This window comes from Hyla sarda, chromosome 9 (assembly GCF_029499605.1).
Source record: "Hyla sarda isolate aHylSar1 chromosome 9, aHylSar1.hap1, whole genome shotgun sequence".
Lineage (NCBI taxonomy): Eukaryota > Metazoa > Chordata > Amphibia > Anura > Hylidae > Hyla > Hyla sarda.
Window position 1 is genome coordinate 132,723,743 of NC_079197.1, and position 18,232 is coordinate 132,741,974.

At 40.9% G+C, this 18,232-nt stretch overlaps 1 protein-coding gene and 1 long non-coding RNA gene across 3 annotated transcripts in view; one reads left to right on the top strand and one right to left on the bottom strand.

Moving 5' to 3' along the window:
* The window catches only part of LOC130290385 (sodium- and chloride-dependent neutral and basic amino acid transporter B(0+)-like), a 40,815-nt gene extending 29,727 nt beyond the window's left edge, over positions 1-11,088 (top strand). Inside the window, exons 11-14 of the mRNA XM_056537960.1 lie at positions 4,612-4,711; positions 5,872-5,981; positions 6,595-6,762; positions 9,731-11,088. Of these exons, the coding sequence (XP_056393935.1) occupies positions 4,612-4,711; positions 5,872-5,981; positions 6,595-6,762; positions 9,731-9,898 (546 nt within the window). The 3' untranslated portion in view covers positions 9,899-11,088. The remainder of the gene's footprint in view (positions 1-4,611; positions 4,712-5,871; positions 5,982-6,594; positions 6,763-9,730) is intronic.
* The window catches only part of LOC130290389 (uncharacterized), a 36,122-nt gene continuing 23,734 nt past the window's right edge, over positions 5,845-18,232 (bottom strand). The window contains exons 3-5 of one of the 2 annotated variants that reach the window (XR_008847591.1): positions 8,983-9,124; positions 6,584-6,721; positions 5,845-5,972 (exon numbers count right to left, since the gene is read on the bottom strand). This is a non-coding gene — a long non-coding RNA (uncharacterized LOC130290389). Of the gene's footprint in view, positions 5,973-6,583; positions 6,722-7,026; positions 7,087-8,982; positions 9,125-18,232 lie in introns of those variants that run through there. The other variant, XR_008847592.1, reaches the window with a different exon arrangement.

Sequence of the window (18,232 nt, forward strand, 5' to 3'; positions counted from 1 at the left end):
AATATATGTACAAATTCGCGAATATTGAGCCCTCCCTTCTTTAAAGGGGTACTCCGGTGAAAACCTTTTTTTTTTTAAATCAACTGGTGCCAGAAAGTTAAACAGATTTGTAAATTACTTCTATTAAAAAAAAATCTTAATCCTTCCTGTACTTATTAGCTGCTGAATACTACAGTGGAAATTATTTTCCGTTTGAAACACAGAGCTGTCTGCTAACATCACGAGCACAGTGCTCTCTGCTGACACCTCTGTCCATTTTAGGAACTGTCCAGAGTAAAAGTAAATCCCCATAGCAAACCTATGCTGCTCTGGACAGTTCCTAAAATGGACAGAGATGTCAGCAGTGAGCACTGTGCTCATGATGTCAGCAGACAGTTCTGTGCTTCAAAAAGGAAAGAATTTCCGCTGTACTATTCAGCAGCTAATAAGTACTGGAAGGATTAAGATTTTTTAATAGAAGTAATTTACAAATCTGTTTAACTTTCTGGCACCAGTTGATTTAAAAAAATTAGTTTTTCACCGGAGTACCCCTTTAATATCAAAAAAGATGAGTGAGTGCAATATTCTTCTTACTTCTATCTTTATTGAAGAGATATCCATAGTGATGAGTGGCATCGGCCATATTCGAATTCACGATATTTTGCGAATATATAGTTGAATATTCGTCCTATATTCGCGAATTTTGCGTATTTGTTATATTTGCATAGTTGCGTATTTGAGGAAGAAAACAGTGAGGGGGGTGGGCAGCTTTACTATTGGTTGCTAGGGATGTTGTTGATAACCTCTGACAAGTGTATTTGCATCATTTTAGTTGACCCACAAGTGAAAAAAAAGGAATATGCGAATATGCGCATATGCGGAAAAAAGTGAATATTCGTAATTTTGAATGTATAGTGAATATATTTGCAATATTCGCAAATTTGCGATATTCGCGATAAAAATGAGAAATGCGAATATTCGCGCCCAACACTAATTATTTCCAGATTTTTGCGCCATTACAATAGAGGAGAGTTAGCTGTTATGGACAGCAGGGCTCTCCAGACAAAAGGCCGAAATAGTGATAAGCGCTGTATAATGTTCTCGGTTTCCAGCCCCGTGATCCTGTGATCACCAGTGTCAGGAATCTACTGGGGCTGCAGGGTCTTAGCACACCCAGATTTGCCCTGCAGTACGTGTCAGGAGGCTGTATTCCCCTAAACCTGGGGCTGATATATTATACCCACAAGGGAAAAAAAATAAAAATGGGTTTGAGGGTGCATTCCCACGTGGCGTATTTTGCTGCGTACTTGCTGCGTATTTGGTGCTGCGTATTTTCCTACCCATTGACTTCAACAGGGAAAATAAAATACGCAGCAGCAAATACGCAGCAAATACGCTGTATGGGAATGTACCCTTAGGGTGCGTTCCCACAGGGCGTATATGCAGCGTATTTGACGCTGCGCAAATTTTACGGCAGCAGCAGGAAATACGCTGCGTATCCCTTGCTCACTATACACACGCAGGGCTCTCCGGCGGCAGCCCTATGTGTGTAGTGAGTTTTGGAGGCGGGGCCGTGTGCCGGCGTGACTGTGACGCACAGCTCCGCCTCCAAAACTCACTACACGCATAGGGCTGCCGCCGGAGAGCCCTGCGTGTGTATAGTGAGCAAGGGATACGCAGCGTATTTCCCGCTGTGGCCATAAATTTTGCGCAGCGTCAAATACGCTGCGTATACGCCCTGTGGGAACGCACCCTTACTAAGAAAATGAAAGAAAAAAAAATACAAGAAAATAATAATTAAAAAAAAAAAAAAATGGCCCAGACTATGCTTATAGCCCTGCCCCTATATACATCCCCTATATAAAATGTCATATCAGAAAGGACACAATTAAAAATATATATTTTAGCGCAGTTAATAAAAAAATATACAGATCTAAAGATAACACTAACTTCCCTTTAAATATTATTTTTTTTACATTTTCTCCATTAAAATAAAAATGTGGTAAAAATAAAGCATAATGAAATCATAGATTTTTTTTTGTTGCAAAAACGATTTGAATAGCTGAATAAGAATACGCTTTATAGCTTTCAAATCTCCGTCCGCTAAAAAATCGAAAAGATGTGCCTGGTATGGAAGGGGTTATAAGCCCCATTCTGGAAGCAGTTAAAGGGGTACTCCGGCGCTAAGACATCTTATTCCCTATCCAAAGGATAGGGGATAAGATGCCTGATCGCGGGGGTCCCGCCGCTGGGGACCCCCCGTGATCTTCCACGCCCAACCCTGTTATAATCAGTCCCCGGAGCGTGCTCGCTCCGGGTCTGATTACTGGCGATCACGGGGATGGAGCATAGTGATGTCACGGCTCCGCCCCAGTGTGATGTCACGCCCCGCCCCCTCAATGCAAACCTATGGAGGGGGCGTGACAACCTTTGGATAGGGGATAAGATGTCTTAGCGCCGGAAAGAACTATTTCCTTTGATAGATTTTCCACTACAGAAATATATAGGTGATTCATTATGTAATCAGTAGGAAAAAACATACAGACATTCCTGGATGTCCTTAGGCAGCACTGTGTGGGTTACATTCCAAATCCCTAAAATAAGGCAGAAGAGGATCATTCATGAAGTACCTGTTCATAAAAAACACACTGTAGAGCGCCACCTAGTTGCAACATCAAAAAAAATCAATTCTCAGATGTTCAAATTGTTATTTTGATGTCATTGTTATATTCTTTATATTTTCTATCAATAGACATGGGTATACATATTCTATTATATTGTTGCTCACAAATATTCGCAATTAGAATTTTAATCGCAAATATCGCATATTCGCAAATTCGCGAATAAAGCACTATATATTCGCAATTATGAATATTCGCTTTTTTTTGTTCACAGTACCCATCACAGTGATCACTGAATCCCTCTCTGCTCTTCCCATATGCGCATATTCGCGAATATTGAGCCCTCCCTTCTTTAATGGTATAGGGAACTAATGGGCTTGTGCAGTGGTCTCCAACCTGCGGACCTCCAGATGTTGCAAAACGACAACTCCCAGCATGCCCGGACAGCCGTTGGCTGTCCGGGCATGCTGGGAGTTGTAGTTTTGCAACATCTGGAGGTCCGCAGGTTGGAGACCACTGCACTAGCCCATTAGTTCCCTATACCATTAACCCCTTAACGACCAAGGACGTATGTTTACATCCTTGGCCGGCTCCCGCGATATATATATCGGGTCAGTTCCGGCATGTATCTGAAGCCGGGACCCGGGGCTAATAGCGCGCGGCAGCGATCGAGGTGCCGCGCGCTATTAACCCTTTAGACGCGGCGTTCAAAGTTGAACGCCACATCTAAAAAGAAAGTAAAACCTTCCCGGCTGCTCAGTGGGGCTGATCGGGACCACCGCAGTGAAAATCCGGTGTCCCAATCAGCTGGGACGCGGGCAGAGGCCCTCTTACCTTCCTCCGGCGTGTCACTTCGGCGATTGATTGCTCCAAGCCTGAGATGCAGGCTTGAGCAATCGACCGCCGATAACACCGATCAATGTAAAGCTATGGCTTTGCAGTGAACAGTGCTGGAAATCAGTGTGTGCAGTGTTATAGGTCCCTATGGGAGCTATAACACGGCAAAAAAAAAAAGTGTAAAAAAAAGTTAATAAATGTGATTTAACCCTTTCTTTAATAAAAGTTCAGATCACCCCCCTTTTCCCATAAAAAAAAACATGTAAATAAAATAAATATAAACATATGTGGTATCACCGCGTGCGTAAATGTCCGAACTATAAAAATATATCATTAATTAAACCGCACGGTCAATGGAGTACGCGCAAAAAAATTCCAAAGTCCAAAATAGCGTATTTTTGGTCGCTTTTTATATCATGAAAAAATGAATAAAAAGCAATCAAAAAGTCTGATCAATACAATAATGGTACAGCTTAAAACTTCAGATCACGACGCAAAAAAATGAGCCATCATACCGGCCTGTACGCTGAAAAATAAAAAAGTTATAGGGGTCAGAAGATGACCATTTTAAACGCATAAATTTCCGTGCATGTAGTTATGATTTTTTCCAGAAGTGCGACAAAATCAAACCTATATAAGTAGGGTATCATTTTAATCGTATGGACCTACAGAATAAAGATAAGGTGTCAGTTTTACCGAAAAACTTATTGCGTAGAAACGGAAGCCCCCAAAATTACAAAATGGCGTTTTTTCTTCAATTTCGTCGCACAATTGTTTTTTTTTCCATTTCGCTGTAGATTTTTGGGTAAAATGACTAATGTCACTGCAAAGTAGAATTGGTGGCGCAAAAAATAAGCCATCATATGGAATTTTAGGTGCATAATTGAAAGGGTTATGATTTTTAAAAGGTGAGGAGGAAAAAATGAAAGTGCAAAAACCGAAAAACCCTTCGTCCTTAAGGGGTTAAAGAAGGGATGGCTCAATATTTACGAATATGCGCATACACTTTCACATATGCGCAAAAAATATAACAAATATGCAAATTTCGCGAATATATTATGAATATTCATCCATATATTCGCGAAATTTCGCAAATTCGAATATGGCCTATGCCGCTCATCCCTATTCTATTATACATAAAATGATATTTAATATCATGGGCTCTTTTTTTCAGGCAGGAATATTCTGGGTGGACCTGATCGATTATTTCACTGCTGGCTGGGGAATCCTTATTGCTGCCATTCTAGAATTAATAGGAATCGCCTGGATTTATGGTAAATACAATAAGTAGAGAAATGATTGTTCATGTCCCTGTGATAAAATACATACAGTGATCCCTCAACTTACAATGGCCTCAACATACAATAGTTTCAAAATACAATGGTCTTTTCTGGACCATTGTAACTTGAAACCAGACTCAACATACAATGTACGGACAGTCCAGATCTGTGAAAAGTGTCAATGGCTGCAAGAACTGACCAATCAGAATGGACATTTACACCTGTACTACTGAAGTGCATGCACTGACTGTCTGGTAGCGCCCCCTACAGTACAGGGAGGTATTACATGTTCTGTACTCTTTACCTGTGCCACGGTTAGCTGCTCCTTTGGACACAGGTGAGGGTGATTCCATTTTGCGTGTACTGTACAGGACCCTGAAGAAGCTCCTGTCCTCTATATAGACCAGTCTTACCCAACCAGGGTGCCTCCAACTGTTGCAAAACTACAACTCCCAGCATGCCTGGACAGCCTTTGGCTGTCCAGGCATGCTGGGAGTTGTAGTTTTGCAACAGCTGGAGGCACCCTGGATGGGAAACACTGACATAGACAGTGATTTACAGCTCCCAGCAGATCTTTCTTACTTTTATATATAAGGATTTGCTTTATCTATATTAGTTATCTACTTATTTTTCTTTAATCCTCACTTTTTCCTATTTTTTGGATGACATTTTGGGGGCTTCAGAACCACTTACCAGGTTTCCATAGAGTTCTGGTCTCAACATACAATGGTTCCAACATACAATGGTCGTCCTGGAACCAATTAATATTGTGACTTGAGGGACCACTGTATATGTTATTAGAACATGATAATATATTGACTTGTACAGGTGATTTATATGCAGAACTGTTTTATCCAGTCTGACAGTACCAGGTACAGGACAACCTGCAGTCAGTCAGGTCAGCACACAGCAGCACAGAGTATTAGAGCATTCTCAACTCGTTGAATGGGAAACACATCAGAGGAATCCCGTATTTTTTAGTAGATGATGCAGTAAGAAATATTACTTTTGTATAGTCTGTTGTTGAGATACAAGACACAGCCAATATATTTTCGGATAATACTCGTATTATGTTGGAAGGTCACTGTACTCTGTAATGTTAGGAATACAATACACACTCAGGAGAGTTTATTTTGGTTTTCTTCCATGTAAAGGTGGTAACCGCTTCATTGAAGATATTGAAATGATGATTGGAAAGAAAAGCTTCATGTTCTGGCTCTGGTGGAGAATGTGCTGGTTCTGTATCACTCCTCTTCTGTTAACAGTAAGTCCGGAAATACATAAACATATGAATAGAGAATGCAATAGATATAAGAAAGAACTAGACATACAGAAAGGTAGATAGATAAATAAATAGATAGACAGACAGACAGACAGACAGACAGACAGATAGATATATAGATAGGAGATAGATAGATAGATAGATAGATATGAGATAGATAGATAGATAGATAGATAGATATGAGATAGATAGATAGATAGATATGAGATAGATATATAAATAGAAAGATAGATATGAGATAGATAGATAGATAGAGATAGATAGATAGAGATAGATAGATAGATAGATAGATAGATATGAGATAGATAGATAGATAGATAGATAGATAGATAGAAGAAATAACTAGACATACAGAAAGGTAGATAGATAGATATGATATAGATTGATAGATTGATAGATAGATATGATATAGATTGATTGATAGATAGACAGATATGATATAGATAGACAGATATGATATAGATAGATAGATTGATAGATAGATAGATAGATAGACATATATGATATAGATAGATTGATTGATAGATAGATAGATAGATAGATAGAGAATAACATTTGTATCTGGCCTCTCAGTTCTCTTCTACCTTATTTACAGGCCATTCTGATCTGGTCCTTGGTCACATTCTCTTCTCCAACACATGGTGACATTGAATACCCCCCCTGGGGAGTTGCCCTGGGTTGGTGCATGATCATTTTCTGCATTATCTGGATCCCCATACTGGCTGTAATAAAGATGTGTAAAGGTGAAGGAACACTTTGGCAAGTAAGTAACTACATATGTCAAATAGGACAGTCATAGAAATACACCAACTGGATCTCTGCAAGGAAAACCCGTTCCTTCCACAAACCTCTTGTTAGGTACTGGTTCTCCTTAAAAAAATCCAATTGTTGTACACCAGGGATAGGCAACCTTGGTGAGGTGGAGATCACTGCAATAATCCAGAGCATACGGTCCTGTCTACAGCTGGATGACTGTGGTTTGGCTAATATCATTAATTGTGGTGTAATGGATCAGAAATAGACTCACAGAGTTGCTACCTACAGGCGACATCTTTGTTTTTCCTTGGTACAAGTCATGTGGCCAAGTTGAATTTGTAATTTGGCGATTCTCATTTTGACATGATGATGATTTGCCTCTGGTTCTCCATAGAACTTTATTATTACAAAGTGAACTATTAAAGAACACAAACAAAAGAGTAATTGACAAAGTCAGCTCTGCTGCATCTATTCTAGACAGTAATACAGTAATGATCTGGTATCAACTCCTTGCAAAAATCTGATCACAGTCTGTTCAAAGAGGCTAATAATAATGTCTTCTAACATATCCAAATGCATGAATTCTTTTTTCTTCTTTTTTTTGCATATCATTGATAGTGTTTTGAGCGTGAATATTCGCATTTCGAATTTTTATCACGAATATCACAAAATTCGTGAATATTGCGAATATATTTGCTATATATTCGAAATTACGAATATTCCCTTTTTTCCGCATATTTGCATATTCCTTCTTTTCACTTGTTGGCCAATTAGAATGATGCAAATACACTTGTCAGAGGTTATGAACAACATCCCTAGTAACCAATAGTAAAGTTGCCCACCCCCTCAAAGTTTTCTTCCTCGAATACGCGAATATGCGAATTTAACAAATATGCTAAATTTGCGAATACAAGACGAATATTCGTCTATATATTCGCAAAATATCGCAAATTCAAATATGGGCAATGCCGCTCATCACTAATCATTGAGGCAAAATAATGTAGACTGACAGCAGCGTGATTTAGCTGAGCTCAGTATAAGGACGTGTAGACTGCAGGAATTTACTAAGATTTATGCGCAGTTCTTAAAAGGGTACTCTGCCAGAAAACATCTTATTCCCTATCCAAAGAATAGGGGATAAGATGTCTGATCATGGGGGTCCTGCCGCTAGGGACCCCCACAATCTCCGGACTGGCAGCGGTGGCGTCATGAGTTCATGCTTCCTCCCATAGACATGAATGGAGGGGGCGTGGTGGATGTAGTCGCCAGTCATCCGACACGGAGCGGAGTTCGCTCCAAGCACCGGATGACTGAGACCACGAGGGTCCCCAGCGGCGGGACCCCTGCGAATAGACATCTTGTTAGACATCTGAATGGGGCTAATATGTTTTCCAGCAGAGTACCCTTTTAAGTAAACCCCCTGCTGGGTAGGATATCATCAGATTTAGAAAGCGATGCACACCTCTTGATAAATCCATGGACAATCCCAGGTCAGAGCTGACGTCAGCCATGCCCCTTCATATGAAACCACTCTCGCTTCGTGTCAAGCCCCACCCACTTGGTGAACACCCCACAAAAAACATCTAAAAATGTTGTGCATGTTTCATAAAATACCAAAAAACACACGCACATTTTCTTTTCTGGTGGATAGTGATGAGCTGCATAGGCCATATTCGCGAAGATATGGATGAATATTCGTCATATATTCGCGAAATTCGCATATTCTTTATATTCATTTTTTCCCGCATATGTGAAAATATATGCGCATATGTGAAAATATATGTGCATATTTGCGAATATTGAGTCCTCCCTTCTTTAAAGGGGTACTCCGGTGAAAACCTTTTTTCTTTTAAATCAACTGGTGCCAGAAAGTTGATTTAAAAGAAAAAAAGGCATTCACTGGTGTACCCCTTTAATGGTATAGGGAACTAATGGGCTAGTGCAGTGGTCTCCAACCTGCAGACCTCCAGATGTTGCAAAACTACAACTCCCAGGATGCCCGGACAGCCGTTGGCTGTCCGGGCATGCTGGGAGTTGTAGTTTTGCAACATCTGGAGGTCCGCAGGTTGGAGACTACTGCACTAGCCCATTAGTTCCCTATACCATTAAAGAGGGGAGGGCTCAATATTCGCAAATATGCGCATATGCGAAGAGCAGAGAGGGATGCAGTGATCACTGTGATGTGTAAAACATGAAACGCAGAAGATTTGTAAAAAGCTGCACTCACCCACTGAGAAGTATTTGCCAAACGATGCTTTATTCCAAGTGTCCATACAGCAGACGCAAGTAAATAGCTGGAGGTGCGGGGAGCGAGAGCCAAAGCTCTCAGGTGCGGGGGGGCGTACCACTAGACATCACTGTGATTTGTACTGTGACCAAAGAAAAAAAAAAAGCGAATATTCGTAATTGCGAATATATAGTGCTATATTCGCAATATACGCAAATTCGCTAATATACGATATTCACGATTAAAATTCAAATTTTCGTGAACAACACTACTGGGGGATTCATATAGAATCTGTAAGACTAACCTCCTTTTAAATAGGACCTGCTATCTTAATATTTTGCCCTATGTAAGCATCTCATATTCCAGCTACAGGCCCATACTCTTAGTAGCCAAAAATGCATGCTGTGCTGCCTGGCTAATAGAAATAATGAAATATTAGAAGACTCATGTGTCCATAGGATTCATGAATGGAGCGCTCCCCTTGCTTCTCCCCTTGTTCCACTCTGCAGTGACCGTCAAGTTGTCCAATATTCACATAGACACAGAAGCCCATGAAGGTGTTCTCCTTGTGAAAACAATGGACCTGTAACTAAGAGTCCATTAAATTCTTCCATCGCTCCTATTAGCCAAGTGACACCATTTTTAAGGATGGTCCAGTATCTGGGTAGAGCTGCCCACCATGCACCAACCTGATATTACGTGTAAGCTCTACTCTCTATCATCATACACCTTTTCATTGTCTCTACAGCGATTTCGAACTATTTGCTCTCCAACACCAGAATGGGGACCTGCTTTGGAACAGCATCGCATCGGAAGATACAAAAATACTGGCGATTTCCCCAAAGTTTCCAACGGTCTAGAGATCCCCACAATTGAAGGAGGCCTTGGAGGCTACGACAACAAAGCATTTTCATAGGAAAAAAAACACTCCAAAACTAAAGCATTGTCTGAACAGTGGACTAAAGGACAACTAGAGTTTTTAAAATATATATATATATATATAAATTTTGACCATGTCATCAGAGAGAAACCTTTCATACATACAAGACATTTTCTCTAACATTTTCTAGAATTTTCTTTTTTTTTAATTATGATATTTTGTTTGTTTTTTCACTATTTAAAAATCTCAAGCTTTTTGTGATGTGCCCTTCACATTCCATATAATTGTGGGCCTTTAAGAAGTCTACCATCTAGGAAAAGTTTCTCAGACAAAAACCATCTTTGGGACTAAACAGGTGCCAACGGTGCATTTCTGTCTATGAAGAACTGTTCAGCATCACAGTTTTTTGGAAGAGCAGACCTACTCTACTGTTTTGACATTGGGACAGAAATTTTAAACTGGAATAGTAATGTTTACTTAGTACAGTATTCTTGTTATGCCATGAAGGGAATTTGTTAAAAACTGCCATTGTACATACTGATCTTAAAGGGAACCTGCCATCACTTTCATGCTGCCTGAACCACTAGTCATCCGGGCAGTCATAGGTGGCTTCTATCTGCCCCTTGCACCTTGATTGATAGATCTCTCACTATACCCAAACTGGATGAGATTGATCAAGGCTGATGGGGAAGGAAGAAGCCTCTGGGGACTTCATGACTCGTACTTCAGGCAGCATGAAAGTAATGACAAGTCCCTTAAATGGAAATTGCACTAGCAAAAAATGTTAACATTTTATTAAGTGGGGCTGGCCTCTTAATAAATCTGGTGCATCAGGCTACAAGCCTCAGTAATAATGAACTGGCGTAAATTATAGTAAATGTAAAGCTTTTGGATTGGGGTCAAGGAACTTTACACTTTTATTCTTTTTCTGTGGATTTTTCAAATGGGCCTCAGCAAAGCTTTCTTTCCTGAGAGTGAGAGATGTGGCTAAGTGCACGAAAGGTAAAAACAAGTTGTTACTGATAAAACTCTAGGTTCTCATACATCGATGACTTTTAGGAACCTGGCCTCTCAAGTGTCAGGAGATGAAGTAAATATTTTGCAGGATATTTTCATGTGTAGTAAGAGAGAGGTTCCTGACATAAATTTGTAGTCAGAGAGAGGTTCCCAACATAAATATGTAGTCAGAGAGAGGTTCCCAACATAAATATGTAGTCAGAGAGAGGTTCCCAACATAAATATGTAGTCAGAGAGAGGTTCCCAACATAAATATGTAGTCAGAGAGAGGTTCCCAACATAAATATGTAGTCAGAGAGAGGTTCCCGACATAAATATGTAGTCAGAGAGAGGTTCCCAACATAAATATGTAGTCAGAGAGAGGTTCCCAACATAAATATGTAGTCAGAGAGAGGTTCCCAACATAAATATGTAGTCAGAGAGAGGTTCCCAACATAAATATGTAGTCAGAGAGAGGTTCCTGACATAAATATGTAGTCAGAGAGAGGTTCCCAACATAAATATGTAGTCAGAGAGAGGTTTCCGACATAAATATGTAGTCAGAGAGAGGTTCCCGACATAAATATGTAGTCAGAGAGAGGTTTCCGACATAAATATGTAGTCAGAGAGAGGTTCCCAACATAAATATGTAGTCAGAGAGAGGTTCCCGACATAAATATGTAGTCAGAGAGAGGTTCCCAACATAAATATGTAGTCAGAGAGAGGTTCCTAACATAAATATGTAGTCAGAAAGAGGTTCCCAACATAAATATGTAGTCAGACAGAGGTTCCCAACATAAATATGTAGTCAGAGAGAGGTTCCCAACATTAATATATAGTCAGAGGTTCCTAACATAAATATGTAGTCAGAGAGAGGTTCCCGACATTAATTTGTAGTCAGAGAGAGGTTCCCAACATAAATATGTAGTCAGAGAGAGGTTCCCAACATAAATATGTAGTCAGAGAGAGGTTCCCAACATAAATATGTAGTCAGAGAGAGGTTCCTAACATAAATATGTAGTCAGAAAGAGGTTCCCAACATAAATATGTAGTCAGAGAGAGGTTCCCAACATTAATATATAGTCAGAGGTTCCTAACATAAATATGTAGTCAGAGAGAGGTTCCCGACATTAATTTGTAGTCAGAGAGAGGTTCCCTTCATAAATATGTAGTCAGAGAGAGGTTCCCAACATAAATATGTAGTCAGAGAGAGGTTCCCAACATAAATATGTAGTCAGAGAGAGGTTCCTAACATAAATATGTAGTCAGAAAGAGGTTCCCAACATAAATATGTAGTCAGAGAGAGGTTCCCAACATAAATATGTAGTCAGAGAGAGGTTCCCAACATTAATATATAGTCAGAGGTTCCTAACATAAATATGTAGTCAGAGAGAGGTTCCCGACATTAATTTGTAGTCAGAGAGAGGTTCCCAACATAAATATGTAGTCAGAGAGAGGTTCCCAACATAAATATGTAGTCAGAGAGAGGTTCCCAACATAAATATGTAGTCAGAGAGAGGTTCCCAACATAACTATGTAGTCAGAGAGAGGTTCCCAACATAACTATGTAGTCAGAGAGAGGTTCCCGACATAAATATGTAGTCACAGAGTGGTTCCCAACATAAATATGTAGTCAGAGAGAGGTTCCCAACATAAATATGTAGTCAGAGAGAGGTTCCCAACATAAATATGTAGTCAGAGAGAGGTTCCCGACATAAATATGTAGTCAGAGAGAGGTTCCCGACATAAATATGTAGTCAGAGAGAGGTTCCAAACATAAATATGTAGTCAGAGAGAGGTTCCCGACATAAATATGTAGTCAGAGAGAGGTTCCCAACATAAATATGTAGTCAGAGAGAGGTTCCCAACATAAATATGTAGTCAGAGAGAGGTTCCCAACATAAATATGTAGTCAGAGAGAGATTCCCAACATAAATATGTAGTCAGAGAGAGGTTCCCAACATAAATATGTAGTCAGAGAGAGGTTCCCGACATAAATATGTAGTCAGAGAGAGGTTCCCAACATAAATATGTAGTCACAGAGTGGTTCCCAACATAAATATGTAGTCAGAGAGAGGTTCCCAACATAAATATGTAGTCAGAGAGAGGTTCCAAACATAAATATGTAGTCAGAGAGAGGTTCCCGACATAAATATGTAGTCAGAGAGAGGTTCCCAACATAAATATGTAGTCAGAGAGAGGTTCCCAACATAAATATGTAGTCAGAGAGAGGTTCCCGACATAAATATGTAGTCAGAGAGAGGTTCCCAACATAAATATGTAGTCAGAGAGAGGTTCCCGACATAAATATGTAGTCAGAGAGAGGTTCCCGACATAAATATGTAGTCAGAGAGAGGTTCCAAACATAAATATGTAGTCAGAGAGAGGTTCCCGACATAAATATGTAGTCAGAGAGAGGTTCCCAACATTAATATATAGTCAGAGGTTCCTAACATAAATATGTAGTCAGAGAGAGGTTCCCAACATAAATATGTAGTCAGAGAGAGGTTCCCGACATAAATATGTAGTCAGAGAGAGGTTCCCGACATAAATATGTAGTCAGAGAGAGGTTCCCGACATAAATATGTAGTCAGAGAGAGGTTCCAAACATAAATATGTAGTCAGAGAGAGGTTCCCAACATAAATATGTAGTCAGAGAGAGGTTCCCAACATAAATATGTAGTCAGAGAGAGGTTCCCGACATAAATATGTAGTCAGAGAGAGGTTCCCAACATAAATATGTAGTCAGAGAGAGGTTCCCAACATAACTATGTAGTCAGAGAGAGGTTCCCAACATAAATATGTAGTCAGAGAGAGGTTCCCGACATAAATATGTAGTCAGAGAGAGGTTCCCAACATAAATATGTAGTCAGAGAGAGGTTCCCAACATAAATATGTAGTCACAGAGTGGTTCCCAACATAAATATGTAGTCAGAGTGAGGTTCCCAACATAAATATGTAGTCACAGAGAGGTTCCCAACATAAATATGTAGTCAGAGAGAGGTTCCCAACATAAATATGTAGTCAGAGAGAGGTTCCCGACATAAATATGTAGTCAGAGAGAGGTTCCCAACATAAATATGTAGTCAGAGAGAGGTTCCCAACATAAATATGTAGTCAGAGTGAGGATACCAACATTAATATGTAGTCAGAGAGAGGTTCCCAACATAAATATGTAGTCAGAGAGAGGTTCCCAATTTAAAGGGGTACTCTGCCCTTAGACATCTTATCCCCTATCCAAAGGATATGGGATAAGATTTCACATCATCTGGGTCCTGCCGCTGGGGACCCCCGCAATATAGCTGCACCCACCTATAACTGCTTCCGCAAACGCTGGAGGCTCTCAGGCTAATTCCTCCCGCCCCCATGTGACATCACGCCCCCGCCCCCTCAATGCAAGTCTATGGGAGGGGGCATGACAGCAGTCACACCCCCTCCCATAGACTCGCATTGAGGGAGCGGGGCGTGACGGCACACGGGGGCGGAGTCGTGACATCACGATCTTCCGTCCCCGTTGTCGGGAGGAATTAGCCTGAGAGCCTCCAGCGCTTCCAGAAGCAATTACAGGTGGGTGCAGTTTGCTATATTGCGGGGGTCCCCAGCGGCGGGACCCAGATGATCTGACATCTCATCCCATATCCTTTGGATTGGGGATAAGATGTCTAGGGGCAGAATACCCCTTTAAATGTGTAGTCAGAGAGAGGTTCCCAACATAAATGTGTAGTCAGAGGTTCTCAGCCTGGATATGTAGCCAGAGAAGCTCTGTATAATTACTTTGATGCTACATAGTAAAAGTAGACTAAAGACTAAAAGTATTGGAAAGAGCATTGAACGTCTTCTGTCTGTTCCTCCATCCTTTGTATGCCAAACTACAGCGTCGAATGAAGTAGCAGCCCTGTGTAGGTTTATATTACCTTGGGTTTAGTCTCTAAAGTATACCGGAGTTACACGCCAATCCTTTCCACTAGCTCCATTACAATTTGAGGTGATATCGATATAATAACATACTCCCCAGTATTCCTAATAGAACAGTTGTAATGGCTAGGTACAGAATAACCCAGTATAGGAAAACAATTAAAGAGTTAACAATACACATGCCATAGAAGGTATCATTTACCTGGCACTACTTATATTCAGTTCCTAAGCTACACAGTTCTAAAAAATGTTACAGAATTATTGATAATTTTGTAATACTGAATTTAGAATGTCTTTCTGGGACGATTTGTAAAGTGGTAGTGTTTCGTTTCCGGATCTGAAGCTATTCTAGCCATGATTTATGGTTCCATGTGTCTCAGCTGACCAATGGCTGTGAGGTGCTCATGGCATTTGCAGTCTCAGGGACACAGTGCTTGAAGAATAATTGTATTGTAAGATATTATTTTGTATATACTGTAGCATAGTCATTAAGTGTATATGACATGTTTACATTTCTGTATTGGAGAAGTGCCTCTATAGAATAAATACCTCATGTCTGTGAGTTGCATAATATCTGCCTTTTGCTACATAAAACTTGCAATATGAATAATTTAGTGGAAATAGTTTTGATTCCTATCAGCAAAAATGTTTTAAAAACTGAATCACTGTATATGAACTATGAGATAACAACTTAGGTACAATACGAACAACTACAATACGTACTACTTTGAAGTGTAAAAAGAAATCACAATTTTATACATTTTATATAAATTCAAATCTTCAAAGCGAAGGATTTTAAAATGATTTATTGTTGACATTGTTAATTAGATATACCGTATATACTCGAGTATAAGCCGACCCGAATATAAGCCGAGGCCCCTAATTTCACCCCAAAAACCCAGGAAAAGTTATTGACTCAACTATAAGCCTAGGGTGGGAAATACATCACCCACCCCCCATGTCATCATCCCCCCATGTAATCATCCAGACCCCCGTCATCATTACCGCCTGCCAATTCCTTCATCAGTGGTCTTCAACCTATGGACCTCCAGATGTTGCAAAACTACAACTCCCAGCATGCCCGGACAGCTATCAGCTGGAGGTCCACAGATTGAAGACCACTGCGGCATTCGTCATCATCCAGACCCCCCTTTAGTTTTCTATTCACCTCCCCTTGGCGGGAAGGAAGGGTGAGCTGATCCGGGCCATCTGTGCTGTATGGACCGTCCGGTGGGGAGGGTTAGTCGTTGCGGACTGTCCATTTTCACTGGGGGGGCCACTTCTCCTCGCTTCGGGCCCGGCCTCGGACTAGTGACGTTGCCTTGACAACGACACACAGGGACGTTCATGCGCAACGTCCCTGTGCATCGTCGTCAAGGCAACGTCACTAGTCCGGGGCCGGCCCGGAGCGTAGAAGAGGGCCTCCCGGTGAAAAGGTACAGCCCGGAACGACTAACCATCCCCACCGGACGGTCCCTGCAGCATAGATGGCCCCAACCAGCTCACCCTTCCTTCCCGCTGAGGGGAAGTGAGTACAAAACAAAAGTGGGGGGGGGGCTGGATGATGACGAAGGCGGCAGTGGTCTTCAACCTGCGGACCTCCAGAGGTTTCAAAACTACAACTCCCAGCATGCCCGGAACACCACTGAGAAGGGATTGACAGGCGGAGAGTTCACTCGAGTATAAACCGAGGGGGACGTTTTAAGCACGCAAAATCGTGGTGAAAAACTCGGCTTATACTCGAGTAAATACGGTATTACAACATTTAATGAGGTGGGAAGCTCTTCCAAAAATAAATGGCCAAGTGTCTTGGGTGAATTTGGTTAACTCCTCCTGTATTTGGCTAATGTATCCTTCATTGCTGTGACAATGCTCAGGCCAATCAGGAGGCTTGTACAACAAACCAATTACATTTGGCCTCAGCATCCACGTCCTTCTCAGATGGGCTATGTAACCTCACTTAGTCTGTGACTCACCTGCCTGTGTAAGTGGTCTTTGCCCTCCACTACCTTTTATATCCATACCTTTTTCTCACCTAATCTGCTGTACCTGACCCTTGCCTGTGACCTGACTATGCCTTTGTCTGGTGTTCTGTACTTTTATTGCTCTGTTTTTGTCCACAACAACCAATCGCAGTTCAGCTTTATAATCTAAGGAGCTCCAGTAAAATAAAAGTAATTGGTTGTTATGGGCAAATCCGACAGGTTGATAAATCTTCTTCTAAGCTTACAAATCTCTGTGTTCTTTGGTACAACCATTGGTGCCATCATGGATGTCAAATTAGTTCTAAGGCTCCTTTATTCTAGTGATGAGAGAAGGTTTAAATGCTTATATATTGCAACATGTAAATTACAATTCCTTCACTGTTGTCCAATAAGATTTATAAAACTATAAGTTTACTGTTTACAGGGTCAGTGCAGCTTAGTCCTTTCTGCCAGCAGGATCCCTGCTCCTTCTTCTTACCTGCGTGCTATGACCGAGAGAATGACACAAATAACTTCACAATTACTTCAAGTTACTTCCTAGTGACTTTGTGTTATGTAGAAACTTAAAGGGATACTCCGCCCCTAGACATCTTATCCCGTATCCAAAGGATAGGGGATAAGATGCCTGATCACGGGAGTCCCGCCACTGGGAAACCCCGGGATCTCTCCTGCAGCACCCCTGTCATCTGATGCATGGAGCGAGCAGGGGCCGGAGGATCGTGACGTAATGGCCGCCACGCCCCCTCCCATAGACTGGCATTAAAGGGGGGAGGCGTGACATCACGATCCTCCAGCCCCTGAGAAATCACGGGGGGATCCTTTGGATAGGGGATACGATGTCTAGGGGTGGAGTACCCCTTTAACCGCAACAGACAGACATTTATTCCAGCATCTCACAGAACTGTAACGCGTGTGTAAATGTCCAAACTATAAAAATATATCATTAATTAAACCACATGGTCAATGGCGTACACGTAAAAAAAAATCCAAAGTCCAAAATAGCGAATTTTTGGTCACTTTTTATACTATTAAAAAGTGAATAAAAAGCAATCAAAAAGTCCTATCAAAACAACAATGGTACCAATAAAAACTTCAGATCACGGCGCAAATAATGAGCCCTCATATCGCCCCGTACACGTTTTTAAACGTTTACATTTTCCTGCATGTAGTTATGATTTTTTCCAGAAGTGCGACAAAATCCAACCTATATAAGTAGGGTGTAATTTTAACCGTATGGACCTACAGAATAATGATAAGGGGTCATTTTTACCGAAAAATGTATTGCGTAGAAACGGAAGCCCCCAAAAGTTACAAAATTGAATTTTTTCTTCAATTTTGTTGCACAATGATTTTTTTTCCATTTCGCTGTGGATTTTTGGGTAAAATGACTAATATCACTGCAAAGTCGAATTGGTGGCGCAAAAAAATAAGCCATCATATGGAATTTTATGTGAAAAATTGAAAGCGTTATGAT